The sequence below is a fragment of the Ranitomeya variabilis genome, chromosome 8, assembly GCF_051348905.1.
Source record: "Ranitomeya variabilis isolate aRanVar5 chromosome 8, aRanVar5.hap1, whole genome shotgun sequence".
In the NCBI taxonomy this organism is placed as follows: domain Eukaryota; kingdom Metazoa; phylum Chordata; class Amphibia; order Anura; family Dendrobatidae; genus Ranitomeya; species Ranitomeya variabilis.
Window position 1 is genome coordinate 163,439,115 of NC_135239.1, and position 13,924 is coordinate 163,453,038.

Genomic DNA, 13,924 nt, shown 5'->3' on the forward strand with positions numbered 1-13,924 from the left:
AGGGGAGCCCTCTTGCCGCCACTGGATGCTGCGCTTACTCACTGTCAGGTGCTGCAGTGCAGATGTAGCAGAGCCGAAAATGTGCTGTGCTTCTTAGGCCACTCAGTCCACCATCCCTTTGATAGGGAGGTGGAGAGGGACACACTGCCTCCTTCCATCATCTGCTTTCAGTCAGTGGTGATGCAGTGGGGGCTGCATGAACACCCATGCGGGGCCTCCGCACATCCCATGGGTTCAGTCCCTAGGGATGGGTCAGGGCTATAGTCCGGCTGTAGCCTGGCTCCGGAAGGGGATACATGGAGGAGACACTCCGTATTCCCGTCTGTTGGTGGTGTGGGGGAGATTGGGACCCTAAGGGAACCTTCGCCCCTAAAGCCAGCCCAGGCATGGCAATGAAAAACTGTGCAAGAGGGCGGTATGGGCAGGTGACATTCCGCGTTCCCGCCTGTTGATGATTCGGGGAGATCGGACCCCTGAAGAGGTCCGTCGCCCCTTCGTTTCGTGAAGGAAAAAATGTAAAAATATAAAAAAAATTTAAAAAAGTAAAATAACGTTGGGGTCTGAATCCCAGACCCAAGTGCCTCCTACGGACACTAAGCAAGAACTGGTTCAATTACAGCCAGCATGATGGTGTATACTGCAGAGGAGGAGTTAATTTTGTTCAAGTTTTCTTAGTGTCCTCCTAGTGGCAGCAGCATAACACCCATGGTCCTTTGTCCCCTAATGAGGCGAAGGAGAAAAGCAGTTTACTCGGATTTAAAACTGACGAAAAATAAACGGGTGAGTTCAGCAAGGCATTCTTACCTGGTTTATTGAGAAGGCAACGAAGCTCATACTCAACATCAGCTTGACGTTGCTCAAGACTCTGCTGCTTCATACTGAGAAGATGAAATAGAAACCGCCTTTAAGAACATTTACAAGGCTTACTTTTCATTTATACGGTAATTTAAATTTGATTGTCCTGTTTGATGCTGTACTATATAATGGCTCATCACGCAGATACACCCCAATATACTCACGTGTACACGAGCTCAGATTCTCGGCGTACCAGTGTATGCTTCTCTTGGATAAGTTTGAACCAGTCTACCAATAAACCGTCCTCCTCCGACTCTGGGAAGCGAGAAGAAAAATGACAAACTGTGACCCATTTCCTATCTTTTTCTTACTGTGTTTGCACACTCTGCCCCTGCTCACCATTGTCCAGCCTGCGAAGCCTTTGCTCAAGCTCTACTCCTCGATGCTCGAGTGCGTCTAGCCGCATCTCAATGGCGTCCATCTCCATGTGAATTTCATCTTCAGGGATGTAGTCATCGGCCTGAACCTGCAGGCCAAGAGGGGGTCGGTATACAGACATTGCTCCCTATAGCTCTATACAGCGACAGTATACTATTCTTCGCCTCACCTTGCGTTTGATAAGGGGGAAGCCATGTCCTGGTGCAGGTGGACGAGCGGGTTTTGGACCTTTCTTACTTTTTCGGTTCGTGGGAGAGGTGATTGGGGAAGACTTTCTATTGAAAGGGTTCTCTTTGCATGATGCCTTGGGAGGGTGGAATAAAAAAAGTCAACAATGAAGAAAATGACAAACTTAAAAAAGTCCTACCAGGAGCTTAGTATGCATAGAGGTGTGTAACAATGACAATATGTTCTCCACCAAAGGTCTATCTTTCACAGTATTATTTACAACAAAGGTTCTCCAACTGTTACATCTATATAGATCACACATATCTATCTAGATCTCATATACACACACTTGTTAAAAGGTATGTCCACCTTTACAACTAAACTGTATAGTTCCAATGAATCCAGAATAAAAGCTTAAAAGGAACCTATCATGTCAGATAACGCTGTTAACCTGCAAATACAGAGTTAATCTGCAGGATAATAGCATTATGAAGGTGCCAGGATGCTGTATGGAAAGTGTGGATCCCGGAAGAAAATTAATTTTATTCCTCCTGGTGAGCCGCCGGCTTTCAGTCGTGCAGGTGTGGCTGGAGCAATTACAGTCACCGCGCTGGGACACTGAGCGGTGACTGTAAGCACACCCTGACATGTGTATTAACCGTCGGCTCTGCAGTATCAGTGCAGAGATGGCGTTAGTCAAAGGGCTGGGGCGTGCTTACAGCTGCTGCTCATGCCTGTCAGACTAAAAGCCGGCAGATTCCAGGAGGAATAAAGTTCATATTCTCCTGGGAGCAGCACTATCGTACGGGCACCTTCATAAACCTATATCTGCAGATTAATAGAGGTATGCAAGGCGACAGGTTCCCTCTAAGCAACAAATATTTAGTGTCTCCAGCAGCTGTGCAGGTCTTTGTGTCTCCATGGTATCAGACTACAAATACATCTTGTGTAGTCTGATCCTACAGTCCTTCTCCCATTTCATTTGTACTTCTTTTGGAAGAAGTAGAAATAGACAGATATAAGGCTCTGTTCACACTATCAGCAGCGTACAATTCCGCTACAAGCCAGGAATACTACCAGCATACAAGATAAACGGATGCACAGGCCCCTATTCACCAGACGAGGGCCAAAAGAACGTTGTTTTGGCCTGTGTCTGGTTGGGGTTTCTGTTATATGAAAGAGTGATGCAGCCTCGGCCTTTCTACAAGAAGGCATCCAGTAGAAAACACACCCAGATATCATTTTTTGCATTCCCATATTCCACAAATACCACTCAACATGTACTTCCGAGGTTTCCATTAGGGAACCCTGTTGATAAAAACCTTGGAGAGACACTGCAGATGTGGTGCGAGAGGATCGTCTGGCAATTTTACTGCAGGGTCAGGTTACAGGGTCGGTTTGTAGTTTTTTGTTTTACCATAGATGCACATCAATATGCACAGTACTTCTAGATTAAACAATGGATAATATTTGCAACTAGAGTTTTGCAGAGTTGCTACTTTTTCTATGGTAAATGTATAGATTCTAAGTAAATTTGTTGTCACACTCCAAACTGCACGATCTAGTAAAGTACAAATGAAGAAACGAATATATTTTGCTTCCATTGCTGTAGCGTACATATGCTAAGTAACAATACCTTTGGTGTCTGTTTGGCTTCTGAAGAAGGACTTGTATCCAGATCCGGGGGTTGTGGGGCTGGTCTGCTAGGGCTAGCCCGGAGGCTATCACAGGAGGAGTCTCTCTTCTCTGGGGAAAGGCTTTCCTGTACCTCACTAGTGCTGGCTACATCCCCTGAGGAGGACAGGCTGGTGTTGGCTGATAAGTGGCTTTGATCGTGGCTATTTGTGGAATGGCTGAGGAAGTCTGTGCTCCCCTCATTTGGTGGTTCGGATGTAGTGGGCGAGTGGATGGTTGGTTCGGAGGAGCTCTTCGGAACACTTTCCGGCTCTTCATCTTTTGTGGAAGGTTCTGTAGGAAGGCTCTCTGTGCTTAAGGCTGGTGAAGGGCTGCCTGATGGAGGCTCTGAGCGAGACAGTCGGGAAAGGAGATGGCCAGAATGCTGAGCTGCAGACAGAGAAGATGATTAGTATACAGTATACTAGAGGTAAATCATCCCCGGATGAATGCTCAATATGATGCCAGGACACTTCCCAAAGATGGCGGTCAGTAGGAGAACTACAGATGTTCTTACCTAAAGGAGAAGAATTGGGAGCTTTAGGTGCTAGCCTTTTTCGACTCTTTGGGCTGCTGGTTGGGGTAATTCCATACCATGGATGGCTTGGCTTTAAGTTACCTTCATTCTCCTCCTCTTCATCCTCTTCCTCAAACGGGTTATTGGGTTTGGGCTTAGAACTGCCATTGGCGTCATCTTCGGGCGATTTGCTGTTCTTTTCCAGATCCTCCTGTTTTCGTACCGCAGGTGGAGGAGGAGGAGCCCGTTTTTTAGGCTCAGATGCCGCCACCAAAGAGATCCAAGGTGGATCCTTCTGTCGTTTTCCATCTTCCTCCCTAAAAGAGACAAGACACCTAATGAGTAATACAATATTTCACTATACTGTCTGCATACATTTATGAACAGATCTCAGACCTGACAAAGCTGGTGTACTTACTTTGGAAAACCATGAAGGAATGGTAGTATAGTGCTGATATTCAAACCCATGGGGAGGATCTTTGATAAAGAATAATGCAGCCATTCTGATATAGATTTCCAAAGTAAGTACACTATACTCATCAGGTGCAATAGGTTAATGTAATATACTATTCAGATTGCATTGAGAAGTCTGGAGACAGATCTGCTTTGATTAAAAATACATTTCTATATGATTTAGAGAGGACATGGAATGTATGGCTTGCTTATCCTCAGTTTCCTTAGGTATAAGGGTAAGTTCACACAGGGCGTTTTTGCAGCTTTTTTTTTCCGCAGCAAAACCTGATCTTCTTGGCAGGAAAGAAGCTGCATCAAAAAACGCAGGTTTAGGTGCGTTTTTTGTTGCGTATTTGGTGCGTTTTTTTTCTCTTTGTCCATGCTAATGTCCTTGGATTTTCAGCAGCAAAAACGCAGCAAATAATGATACCTGCGTTTTTGCTGCATTTTTTTCAACACCCATTCAAGTCAATGGGTGAAAAAACGCAGCAAAAACGCTAAAAGAAGTGACATGCTCTATGTCCAAAAAACACAGCAAAGCACAAAATACTGATCACACAAAAAACCAATGTGTGTGCATGAGATTTCTAAAATCTCATAGGCTTTGCTGGTATTGTAAAAACGCTAAACATTGAGTAAAAGCTCACAGACACAAATAGAGGACTTAAAAATCCTCCAGAAAATTGAAAAAAATCTCAGAGAAAAAAGCAGAGATGGTTACCTGCTGAAACCTCCAACCAAATGCACTAGCAGGGCGCATCGGACCCGATTAATGATGGCAACAACACAGGTGCAAAAAATACCGATGAAACAACCACTTTCAATCCAGTGTTGGCTGTTTGGCATTAGTGCACAAAAAGATAAGAGACAATAGTCTGTATGTGGCATTGTTCACACAAGCAATGCAGAGCATCTGGTGCCCCAAACAAATGCACCAGCAGGGCGCATCGGACCCGATTAATGATGGCAAAAACAGTGCATTTGTTTGGAGGCTTCAGCAGGTAACCATCTCTGCTTTTTTCTCTGTGATTTTTTTCAATTTTCTGGAGGATTTGTAAGTCCTCTTTTTGCGTCTGTGAGCTTTTACTCAATGTTTAGCCTTAGGACTGGCAAAATGTAAGGAACCTTGACACGGGTTGCCGGCTTACGTATTGAGGCCCCAATATAAACTAATACCTTACATACATTGATATGTGGGGTTTTTTTGCACTTTATCTTGCAGGGCGCCGTCGGACCAAGATGGCTCTGTAAACTGTAGGCCTCTATTCACACAGCATGCATTTTGTAGCACTGGGCGGCCCGCCTGTATGTGCGTTAGTAATAGGCTGTAAACCAGATGCTCTGCATTGCTTGTGTGAACAATGCCACATACAGACTATTATCGTTTATCCTTTTGTGCACTAATGCCAAACAGCCAACACTGGATTGAAAGTGGTTGTTTCATCGGTATTTTTTGCACCTGTGTTGTTGCCATCATTAATCGGGTCCGATGCGCCCTGCTGGTGCATTTGTTTGGAGGCTTCAGCGGGTAATCATCTCTGCTTTTTTCTCTGTGATTTTTTTGGTATTGTAAAAGCAGCACAAAAACGCAGCAAAAACGCCCTGTGTGAACTTACCCCAACATGTTTAACCCCTTATTAACCTACATACAAAACAGACCCTGACTGACTGGCTTCCCTCACAATGCAACTCCACTCTTTAGTGAGTCTAGTAGAAGGATGCAGTGGCCAGCCTCCGAATCTCCCATCATGTCACTCTCTATGGTAAGTACCTTTTTCCTGACGAGTGACCTTATATTCATTTATGTGTAACATTTCGAGTTTGTTAGCTTCCATATCGTAGTTGTGTACCTATCAGAAGATCTCGGTCGGCCTCTTGGTTTAGGAACTGGTGGAGTCGATATCGGCTGGTCACCTTCATTGGATTAAACAAAAAAATAAAGTTGGATAAATTGTACTTATCAGAAACCGCAAAAAAGTCTTATGAATATTGTGGTCATCTTCAATCGAATAGACAGCCCGCTATGCTCATAGAAGACTCAAATATGGATGGGCATTTAACATCTACTCAATGTAAGGCACAGAGAGATCCACTAGTAAATAGTGATGAGCGAATATACTCGGTACTCGAGATTTCCCGAGCACACTCAGGTGTCCTCCGAGTATTTTTTAGTGCTCGGAGATTTCGTTTTCTTCGCCTCAGCCGAATGATTTACATCTGTTAGCCAGCATAAGTACATGTGGGGATTATTCCCTAGCAACCAGGCAACCCCCACATGTACTTATGCTGGCTAATAGATGTAAATCATTCAGCTGCGGTGATGAAAACTAAATCTCCGAGTACTTACAAATACTCGGAGGACACCCGAGCGAGTAACAAGTATATTCGCTCATCACTACTAGCAAACATACAAACAACCAAGATGCTTCAGATGAATGGGCAGGTAATATTACACTCCCAAATTACTGTCTACAACAGTTACCCAATAATAGTACCAATGGTACCAAAACGATTATCTGGTCAGTGGACCGACACCTACAATAAACGAGGTGTAGGTAACATGACAGCGTGGTCAAAGAGTCAGGCGTTACCGCTTCGGTCCACACGGGGTAGCAAAATGTTTGATTTCAAAAGACGAAATATTCCAAGGATCGGCTCCTGTCCCTGAAATGTCTTTTTGGAGGGCCAAGAGGGGGCTAGCATACCCTATGGACCTAGCCCAAGTTACCCCTTCCTTGTGAAGGGGCCCGTGAATCTGGCACCTTGCATACTGGCCCTGAAAGACATGCATAGTATTCTGCCTACTGACAACCTGCACAAAGAACAGGCCGGCAGGACTGTAGCACTTCCCTGGCACCTTTTTACAGGAACCTCAAAGCCTTATGTCTCCTGATGAGTCCCACTTCGTTTTTTTGGGTAGGGAGGACAAAAACATGGCATCTTGGGTCGGCGCTTATTTCTATTGCTGCATGTTAGGGACTTTGTTTTAATATGGCAATGTACCAGATTCGCGGGCCTTTTCACAAGGATGTGGTCTTAGCGATTTGGTGTAGGGTATATTCACCTCCCATCAGGGACAGGACCAGATCCTTGTACTGTTCGGCCTATTATAAGTGAACAGAAGTTATAAGACCTGGTCTTTTTGTTTGAGGACCACCTTCTTGTGTTACCTCTGATACTGTACCTACACCTCATCATCTACCCGCTACCATAGGCCATGGCCCAATTATCATTTTAGCCAACTGACCAGATAATCTATCGGGTAGCATTGGTGTGAACATGGGGTAACGGTTATAGACACTAATTTGGGAGTACATTGCTATATGCTATTCATGTGAAGAAGGAATTTTGTATTTGTATGTTTACTGATGGCTCTCTAGTGTTTTACCAAATTTTTAGCTACATTTGAGTCTAAATTGTGCATATATTAAAGGTCTCACCTGAATCAAGGTAATATTTTATAAAAACCTACCATTAATGAGACTTGTTGGCCTTGCTGGGCTCTGGCCAGCTGCAGACCGTGCCCGTGGCAGAGGTTGTGGCATTACATCAGTTCTCCTTGGTGCTGGCACGGGTCGGGACTCCGATATAGAGTCCCCATCAAGTTCTTTCTGTGGCTTGTTGGGGAGAGGCGGCTTTGGTGGGGTGCGTGGCTTTGGTGGAGTCGAGACTTTGTTTTGTACAGACCCTCTTTCATCAGACTCTGGACTGCTGGTGCCTGGCCGTAGTCGGTAGTGATGGGTGCACACAAATGTGCCAGTCTCAGGACCAGGTTGGTATGAACCGGGAAGTAGAGTACCAGAGCATTCCTTACACCTGATCATATGTGAAAAGGAAACGAGGACCTTATTTCTGCTTTATCAAATAAACCTATAGATTGGACACCGGTAACAGGGCAAAGAATAAAAAAACCAGGAGAAATAGAACACAATCCCATACTGCAGCGCTGAGATACGAGAAGTGAAAATATATGAAATCCAACCAGGAAAATATTTGGTAATTTTCTTGTACTAGGATAGAAGTAGGCAAATATGTGACAAAGGCTTTGTTTGTAGTAGGTAAACTCTGAAGATAAGCGTATGATTGACCACAAATATGTTGGTGTGAATGACCCTCAACAGAGTAAACATACACTCAAGGCAGATGAAAGCCACATTCATAAAGGCCAAGTACAAGGCAAGCCACTGAGCCGCCATTAAAAGCAAACCAAAAAGTATCATGCATTCAGATCTCAAAGCCTCGGTGGAATCCACGAAACGGCCTTATCTTTATAAGGAGGTTTTCCATCTCATAAATTTTTTGCAAATAAACAGATTATTCTATAAATGTATGATACATTCGGGTTCCACCAGTTGTACTGGCACCTGTCTGGAGAACAGCCCAGTACTGTGCTGCTGTCAGTATAGAGGTGGCATGAATTTTCAGAAATCACCGTGACCGTGTGTGACCGGGCACCGTTCTGCAGACAGATGCAGGTGCCCACGCCGTGACCCGCATCCTGTGAGTATGCCATGAGTGGAGGAGATGGGACAACACCTCTAATTACACTATGATAAGAAGGAGTATAGGGAGTCTCGTCACCCCCAAAATGTATTCATCTAGCTGTACAGCTATATAGGGGTATTTTTCATTCAAACGAGAGGGCTTCGGTAAACCCCTGATGTGGCCAAAGGGGCGCCGTGCACAGTTAACACCCTCCACCCCATTAATTTGTAATTTGGAAACTTCCCCCTCTTAGACAGCACTTGCTTGTCCAGAACACCGACCGTGTGTGCATCGATATTGCCTGCCCGCTTGCAAACAGTATAAGCGAGAGTATTCTCCCTCCCTGGCTCCTCTCTGAAGCTGATCGTTAGCTATACTTCCGTATGCATCAGTGTAGCGAGCGGCGGACACAGAGTAGAACGCTCTGGAAAGGCACTGACAATGTGTGTGCGCACCCGGGCTCAGCAGAGTCAGTGTGCAAGCACAGGAGGAGTTCAGGCAGATAGAAGTGGAGAAAGTCCCCAGAATACAAAGACAAATGTTAGAAATATTTTGGAATACAGATTGGATTTTATAAGGATGTCTATGGCGCCTCGGATATCTTTGGGAGGAACATTCTCCTCAATGGTGCATGGGAATTCTATACGGGACAGAGATCAATTTCATGTCTAGTGACTAAAACAAGAAATGGCAAAGGTACGTTTCCGAGACAGACCTGAAGCACTGTCGGTGGTAAAGCTTTCCTTCTGCGAGGTACCGTTGCACAAGATGGACATGTTGCTGGCATAAGGCACAGGTGCTGCTCAGAGCCACGCGAGTGGAAGCACTGGTGGTTTCCAGATTAGCCTAGAAGCATATTAATTAGCGTTGATGTCTTTGCAATGGAATCAAATAATTGTTTTACTACTACGTTAAAAATAAACTTTTTTTTTTTCCCACCTGGGGAGCGGTGTCTTGGCTATGGTGAGGTTCTGCTGGAGAAGTTTGTCTCAGCTGAGGGAGCCCTGCTGTAGAGGCAACAATCAATGAATTAGCGCAAACATTATGTGATTTGCCCTCGTCCCCATCTACATTGCCATCACCTGGGTTAGCGTTACGGAAATGGTTATAATACTGGGAAACGTAGGTCATGATACTAAGCCTGTCCGGCACTTTCATGGACACCATGTCTTCTGGATCGAGTAACGCTGGGATTCCCAACTCGCGTTCGGCCACTTCAAAAGCCTGAAAAATAAAAAGTATGAACGCCAAAAGTGTGAGAATGATAACCAAGGAAGACTGCAAAAAAACCCACAAACGGTAATTAGTGATAAGATGGCACAGAACAAGATGAGAACAAGAGAACTGCTGAATATCAGGAGCAAAAGAAAGGACGGAACAAGAAATAGGAGATTCAGCAAAAACGAGTCAAACTTGAGCTTGTTTTTGTATAAACTTTGCCGCCACCACTGTTTTCCCAAGACAGCCATCCATACTTCTGCGCAGCGCTGAGAACGCCCTTACTTAAGGTATACAGGAAACATTAGGAAGGAAGCAGGACAGCGACGGGATAAGAGACATGACCTTACCATATCATAGTGTTATGTGCCTGCCTCTATTAAACATGCAATATTGCGTAAAACACAATTCAGATATCTTACAACTGATCTTTATTTTATATAAAGTTTACATCTTCCTCCCAAAAAAAAACCAAAAACTCTATTTAGATTTTTCAAATTAAAAATAAAATTTTACCTAAAAAATATACAATACTCAAACTTGTGCTATAAAGATGAAGCTACGGTGCAAACACACTAAAAATGCCCTGCCGTTTGGAACGCCTATGCAGATCTATGCATCTCCATGGTTACAGCCTGGAAACAATCAGGTGTAGTTTGATACTGAACTTCTGAGCTGGCCTCTTCATCTGCTCCCTAGCTGTCGCCCAGAGTTTGCCTTGAGCCTCATATGCCAGGACACATTTTTACACCAGTGGAGTTGTTCCTTTGTCACATTTTTGTGGAATAAAATACAATGATTGTTTACAACGATCACAATGGCCCGATTCATATTGGCACATGCCGTCCAATTTCCTTTAAAGCGCAGTGCTAATATTTCCCTTCCAAGGCCGAAAGTAATTACTGCACACCCAGAATCAGGCTCTGTCGCCTCACACAAGCAGCTTTTGTTAAGGACTACAAATCTGCTGACTAAAAAAAGAAAAACAGGAAAAAGCAGTTCAGTTTGTTCTTCAAATTTAATGTAAAGCCAAAATTAGCAGAGCACTACTAGTAAAGACTTATTAATGCATCACCCCCTACAACAACCCACTCAGCTCTATCACAATAAATGGTCAGCAGCATTGGGACACGTTCACATTATACCTACTACTGGAGCTTTCAGGACTGCCCCATCCTAAATCAATAGGTATTAAAGAAGCATTCCTCCTCCTCCTCCCCCATCAGTGTTTTTATCTTCTTTATATATAGCAGTCATCATACTATATAGTGCTGTGTACTTACAATTGCTCATGTTGCCTTTCTACCCAGATAATTCTTCTCTTTTCTCTGCTCTATGTACAAACAGGAAGTCTCTTGTCCCTGCCTTATCCCTCTCTTCATCTCCTGACCCAGCCACTTCCTCCTCCCCCTGCCAGGGACTTCTGCAGTGACTGATGACTCATACAGAGAAAATTGACCTCCTGTTTCTACATAGAGCTTAGAAGGATTCAGCTTGTCAGTTTTTTATCTCATAGACCTAATGGAAAAGAGAATAATTATCTAGGTAGAAGGTAAAATCGTAAGTACACAGTACTGTAGAATATGATGACTGCAACAATTTTGATGGGAGGAGTGCTTCTTTAATATAGCTACAAAATGGGGACCAACTCCATAAAAGCTCCCACTTTTCACAACACTTTGGAGGTCTTTGTAGGAATTTCTGCCCGTTCGTCCAGGAAAGCATTTGCGAGGTCAGACACTAACGTGGGAAGAGAGGGCTTAGAACGTAATCTCAGTTCTAGATCATCCTAAAGGTGTTGGATGGAATTAATGTTGGGGCTCTGTGCAGCTGGTCAAGTTCTTCCAAACCAAACTCCCCCAACCATGCCTTTATGGACATTGCTTTTTGCGCTGGAATAGAAAAGAGCCTTCTCCAAACTGTTCCCACAAAGTTCGAGGCTACATTGGCCATAATGTCTTGTATGCTGAAGCATTAAGATTTTCCTCCACTGGAACTAAGCTAAACCATGAAAACTTACCCAGCAGCACTATCCCTCCGCCACCAAATGCTAAAGTTGACACAATCCAGTCAGGTGGGTAAAGTTCTCCTGATATCACCAAACCCAGACCTGTCCATCAGATGCCAGAGAAAGAACCGTGATTCACCGCTCCACAGAACACGTTTTCCTGGCTCCAGTAGCAAAGGCTTTACACCACTTCATCCTTTGTTAATCCTGGAGGTCTGGACTCTGTAGTTATGAAGTCAGCAGAGCATTGGTGACAACTTCTGCCCTCTGCTCCTCAGCGCTCCATGATCCCGCTCTGTAACTTTACAAGGTCTCCACTTCATGGTTGAGTTGCTGTGATTCCTTCTATTTCTAAATAATATCACTCACAGGTGATGGAGGAATATTTAGGAGGGAAGACATGTCACAAACTGTCTTGTCACGCCGGTGGCTCCTATTACAGGACCACGTTGGTATCAGTGAGATAAGAACGATCCATTCTTTCACAAATATAAAGGCATGGCGAGAGATCGGACGCTATACACCTGTGACAACGGGACCGACTAGAAGACCAGAATTCAATGATTACAGTGTGTACATTATATCAATCTATATAATGGTCATTCCATAAATCAGATAATTGCACATTCATCGTTGTGGTGTATCTCCACGTCTGATAGATACAGAATCTGCAGGTATAGCTGGTATTACACAGGTAGGACGGCACGATAGAAGGGTGGATGTTGAGAAGTTGGAAATGACTTGCAAAATGGCCTGTTTTGGAAAGATCTGTATAAACTCTGACCCTTTTTGCCATCCAGTTTTTGGGATATTTACATCAAAACCAGAACTGCTGGCATTCATGGGGGATTGAGTTATTATTATTATTTTTTTTTAAATCTGGATCAATCTAATCAGCTCCTCCACTTGTCCCTTGTGTTAGTTTGCTAATGCTCCCCCGTGTCTATAGCAGCCCACTAACGGGTCATAACAATGCACGGAACAGAAAGTGTCTTATTCTACACATTAGTCCTAATGTCATATTTGAAGGAGTGATGAAGTGATGTGACTGATGGGCGGTTCATCAGCATTTAACACGTCTGTTTTAGCATTTTTATTCTCTAAATATTAGAGCCGTGACATCGGGATCAGGTAGGTGACACTATCCAGGAGGCTTCGTGTATTACGGTCATACACTTCCTCTGCATGTTTAATTTCACTGTGACACGTAACGTAGTACAGATCCCAGTACACGGCTTGTAAGGGTCGTCTATCACGGAGATCATTGCTGTTCTTGATTCCTAGCCCAGAACATGGCCGATGGTTATGGTGATACAGAGACGCCTCCGACTGCTCTGGCGTTCTTTTACAAATCTCGTGCTTATTATATGCTCAAAGTCTCGTTCTTTGTTCTGGTTTGTGGAAGAGGAATTTCAATAGAAACCATAACAGGAGAAGGGTCTGCAGGAACAGCGATGTAACGCATTCTTGGTAGTCCACGCTAGAAAGGAGCAAAGAATTTTAAAAAGTCTTTTTTCCAAGTGAACAGCTTGTTGAGGAGCTGGTGACGGATGGGAAGATGCATCGGGAAGGAATTTACCAAAGTTGGCGTGCAATACACCATTCTAAAAGCACCACTCCAGCTGGGTTTTTTATTGCAACGCTGAAGTGGTGCTACTAATCTAAGTTCTCTGCCTCTAGTATTATCACCAGATGTCGTCTTCTTCTATCAGCACCGCTCCGGTCGTCTTCTGCAGGTCGTGACCTGCTCCCATAGAGTTACACTGAGAGCTGGTATCCGTTACCTCTGACTTCTGGTCAGTCAGAAATTGGGGACACAAGATGGTGGATTGGGATCCGAGCGGCACAGGGAACAGCTGAAGACAGCAGCTGGTAAGTATAATATGACTGTCAGGAACTAAGATTAATGGCACCACTCCAACGCGGAAATAAATAAAAACACTTCTGTGCAACTATCCTCAGACTCCATCCACATTGTTGCTTCTTACTTCTGTTCTTAATCTGCAGACATGCTGGATCCCTCACCTGAGGAGCACCCGCAGTGCCTGACAGACCTCATAGGATATTATAGGGTACATCACCATGTCTGCGTCGGGAGCGAGCGGGCACATTCCCACAAGTATGCGATTTATAGACTAAACATGCACGACTTAGCTCAATTCAAGTGA

The 13,924-nt window shown here is 44.2% G+C and overlaps 1 protein-coding gene across 2 annotated transcripts in view; it reads right to left on the reverse strand.

The window, feature by feature from the left end:
• Positions 1-13,924, reverse strand: part of MICALL1 (MICAL like 1) — a 40,632-nt gene that overhangs the window by 9,559 nt on the left and 17,149 nt on the right. The window contains exons 3-13 of one of the 2 annotated variants that reach the window (XM_077276491.1): positions 9,613-9,754; positions 9,470-9,534; positions 9,246-9,376; positions 7,518-7,861; positions 5,896-5,959; positions 3,593-3,909; positions 3,038-3,465; positions 1,403-1,537; positions 1,195-1,321; positions 1,020-1,110; positions 805-878 (exon numbers count right to left, since the gene is read on the reverse strand). In XM_077276491.1, coding sequence (XP_077132606.1) covers positions 805-878; positions 1,020-1,110; positions 1,195-1,321; positions 1,403-1,537; positions 3,038-3,465; positions 3,593-3,909; positions 5,896-5,959; positions 7,518-7,861; positions 9,246-9,376; positions 9,470-9,534; positions 9,613-9,754 — 1,918 coding nt within the window. Of the gene's footprint in view, positions 1-804; positions 879-1,019; positions 1,111-1,194; positions 1,322-1,402; positions 1,538-3,037; positions 3,466-3,592; positions 3,910-5,895; positions 5,960-7,517; positions 7,862-9,245; positions 9,377-9,469; positions 9,538-9,612; positions 9,755-13,924 lie in introns of both variants that reach the window. The other variant, XM_077276489.1, reaches the window with a different exon arrangement.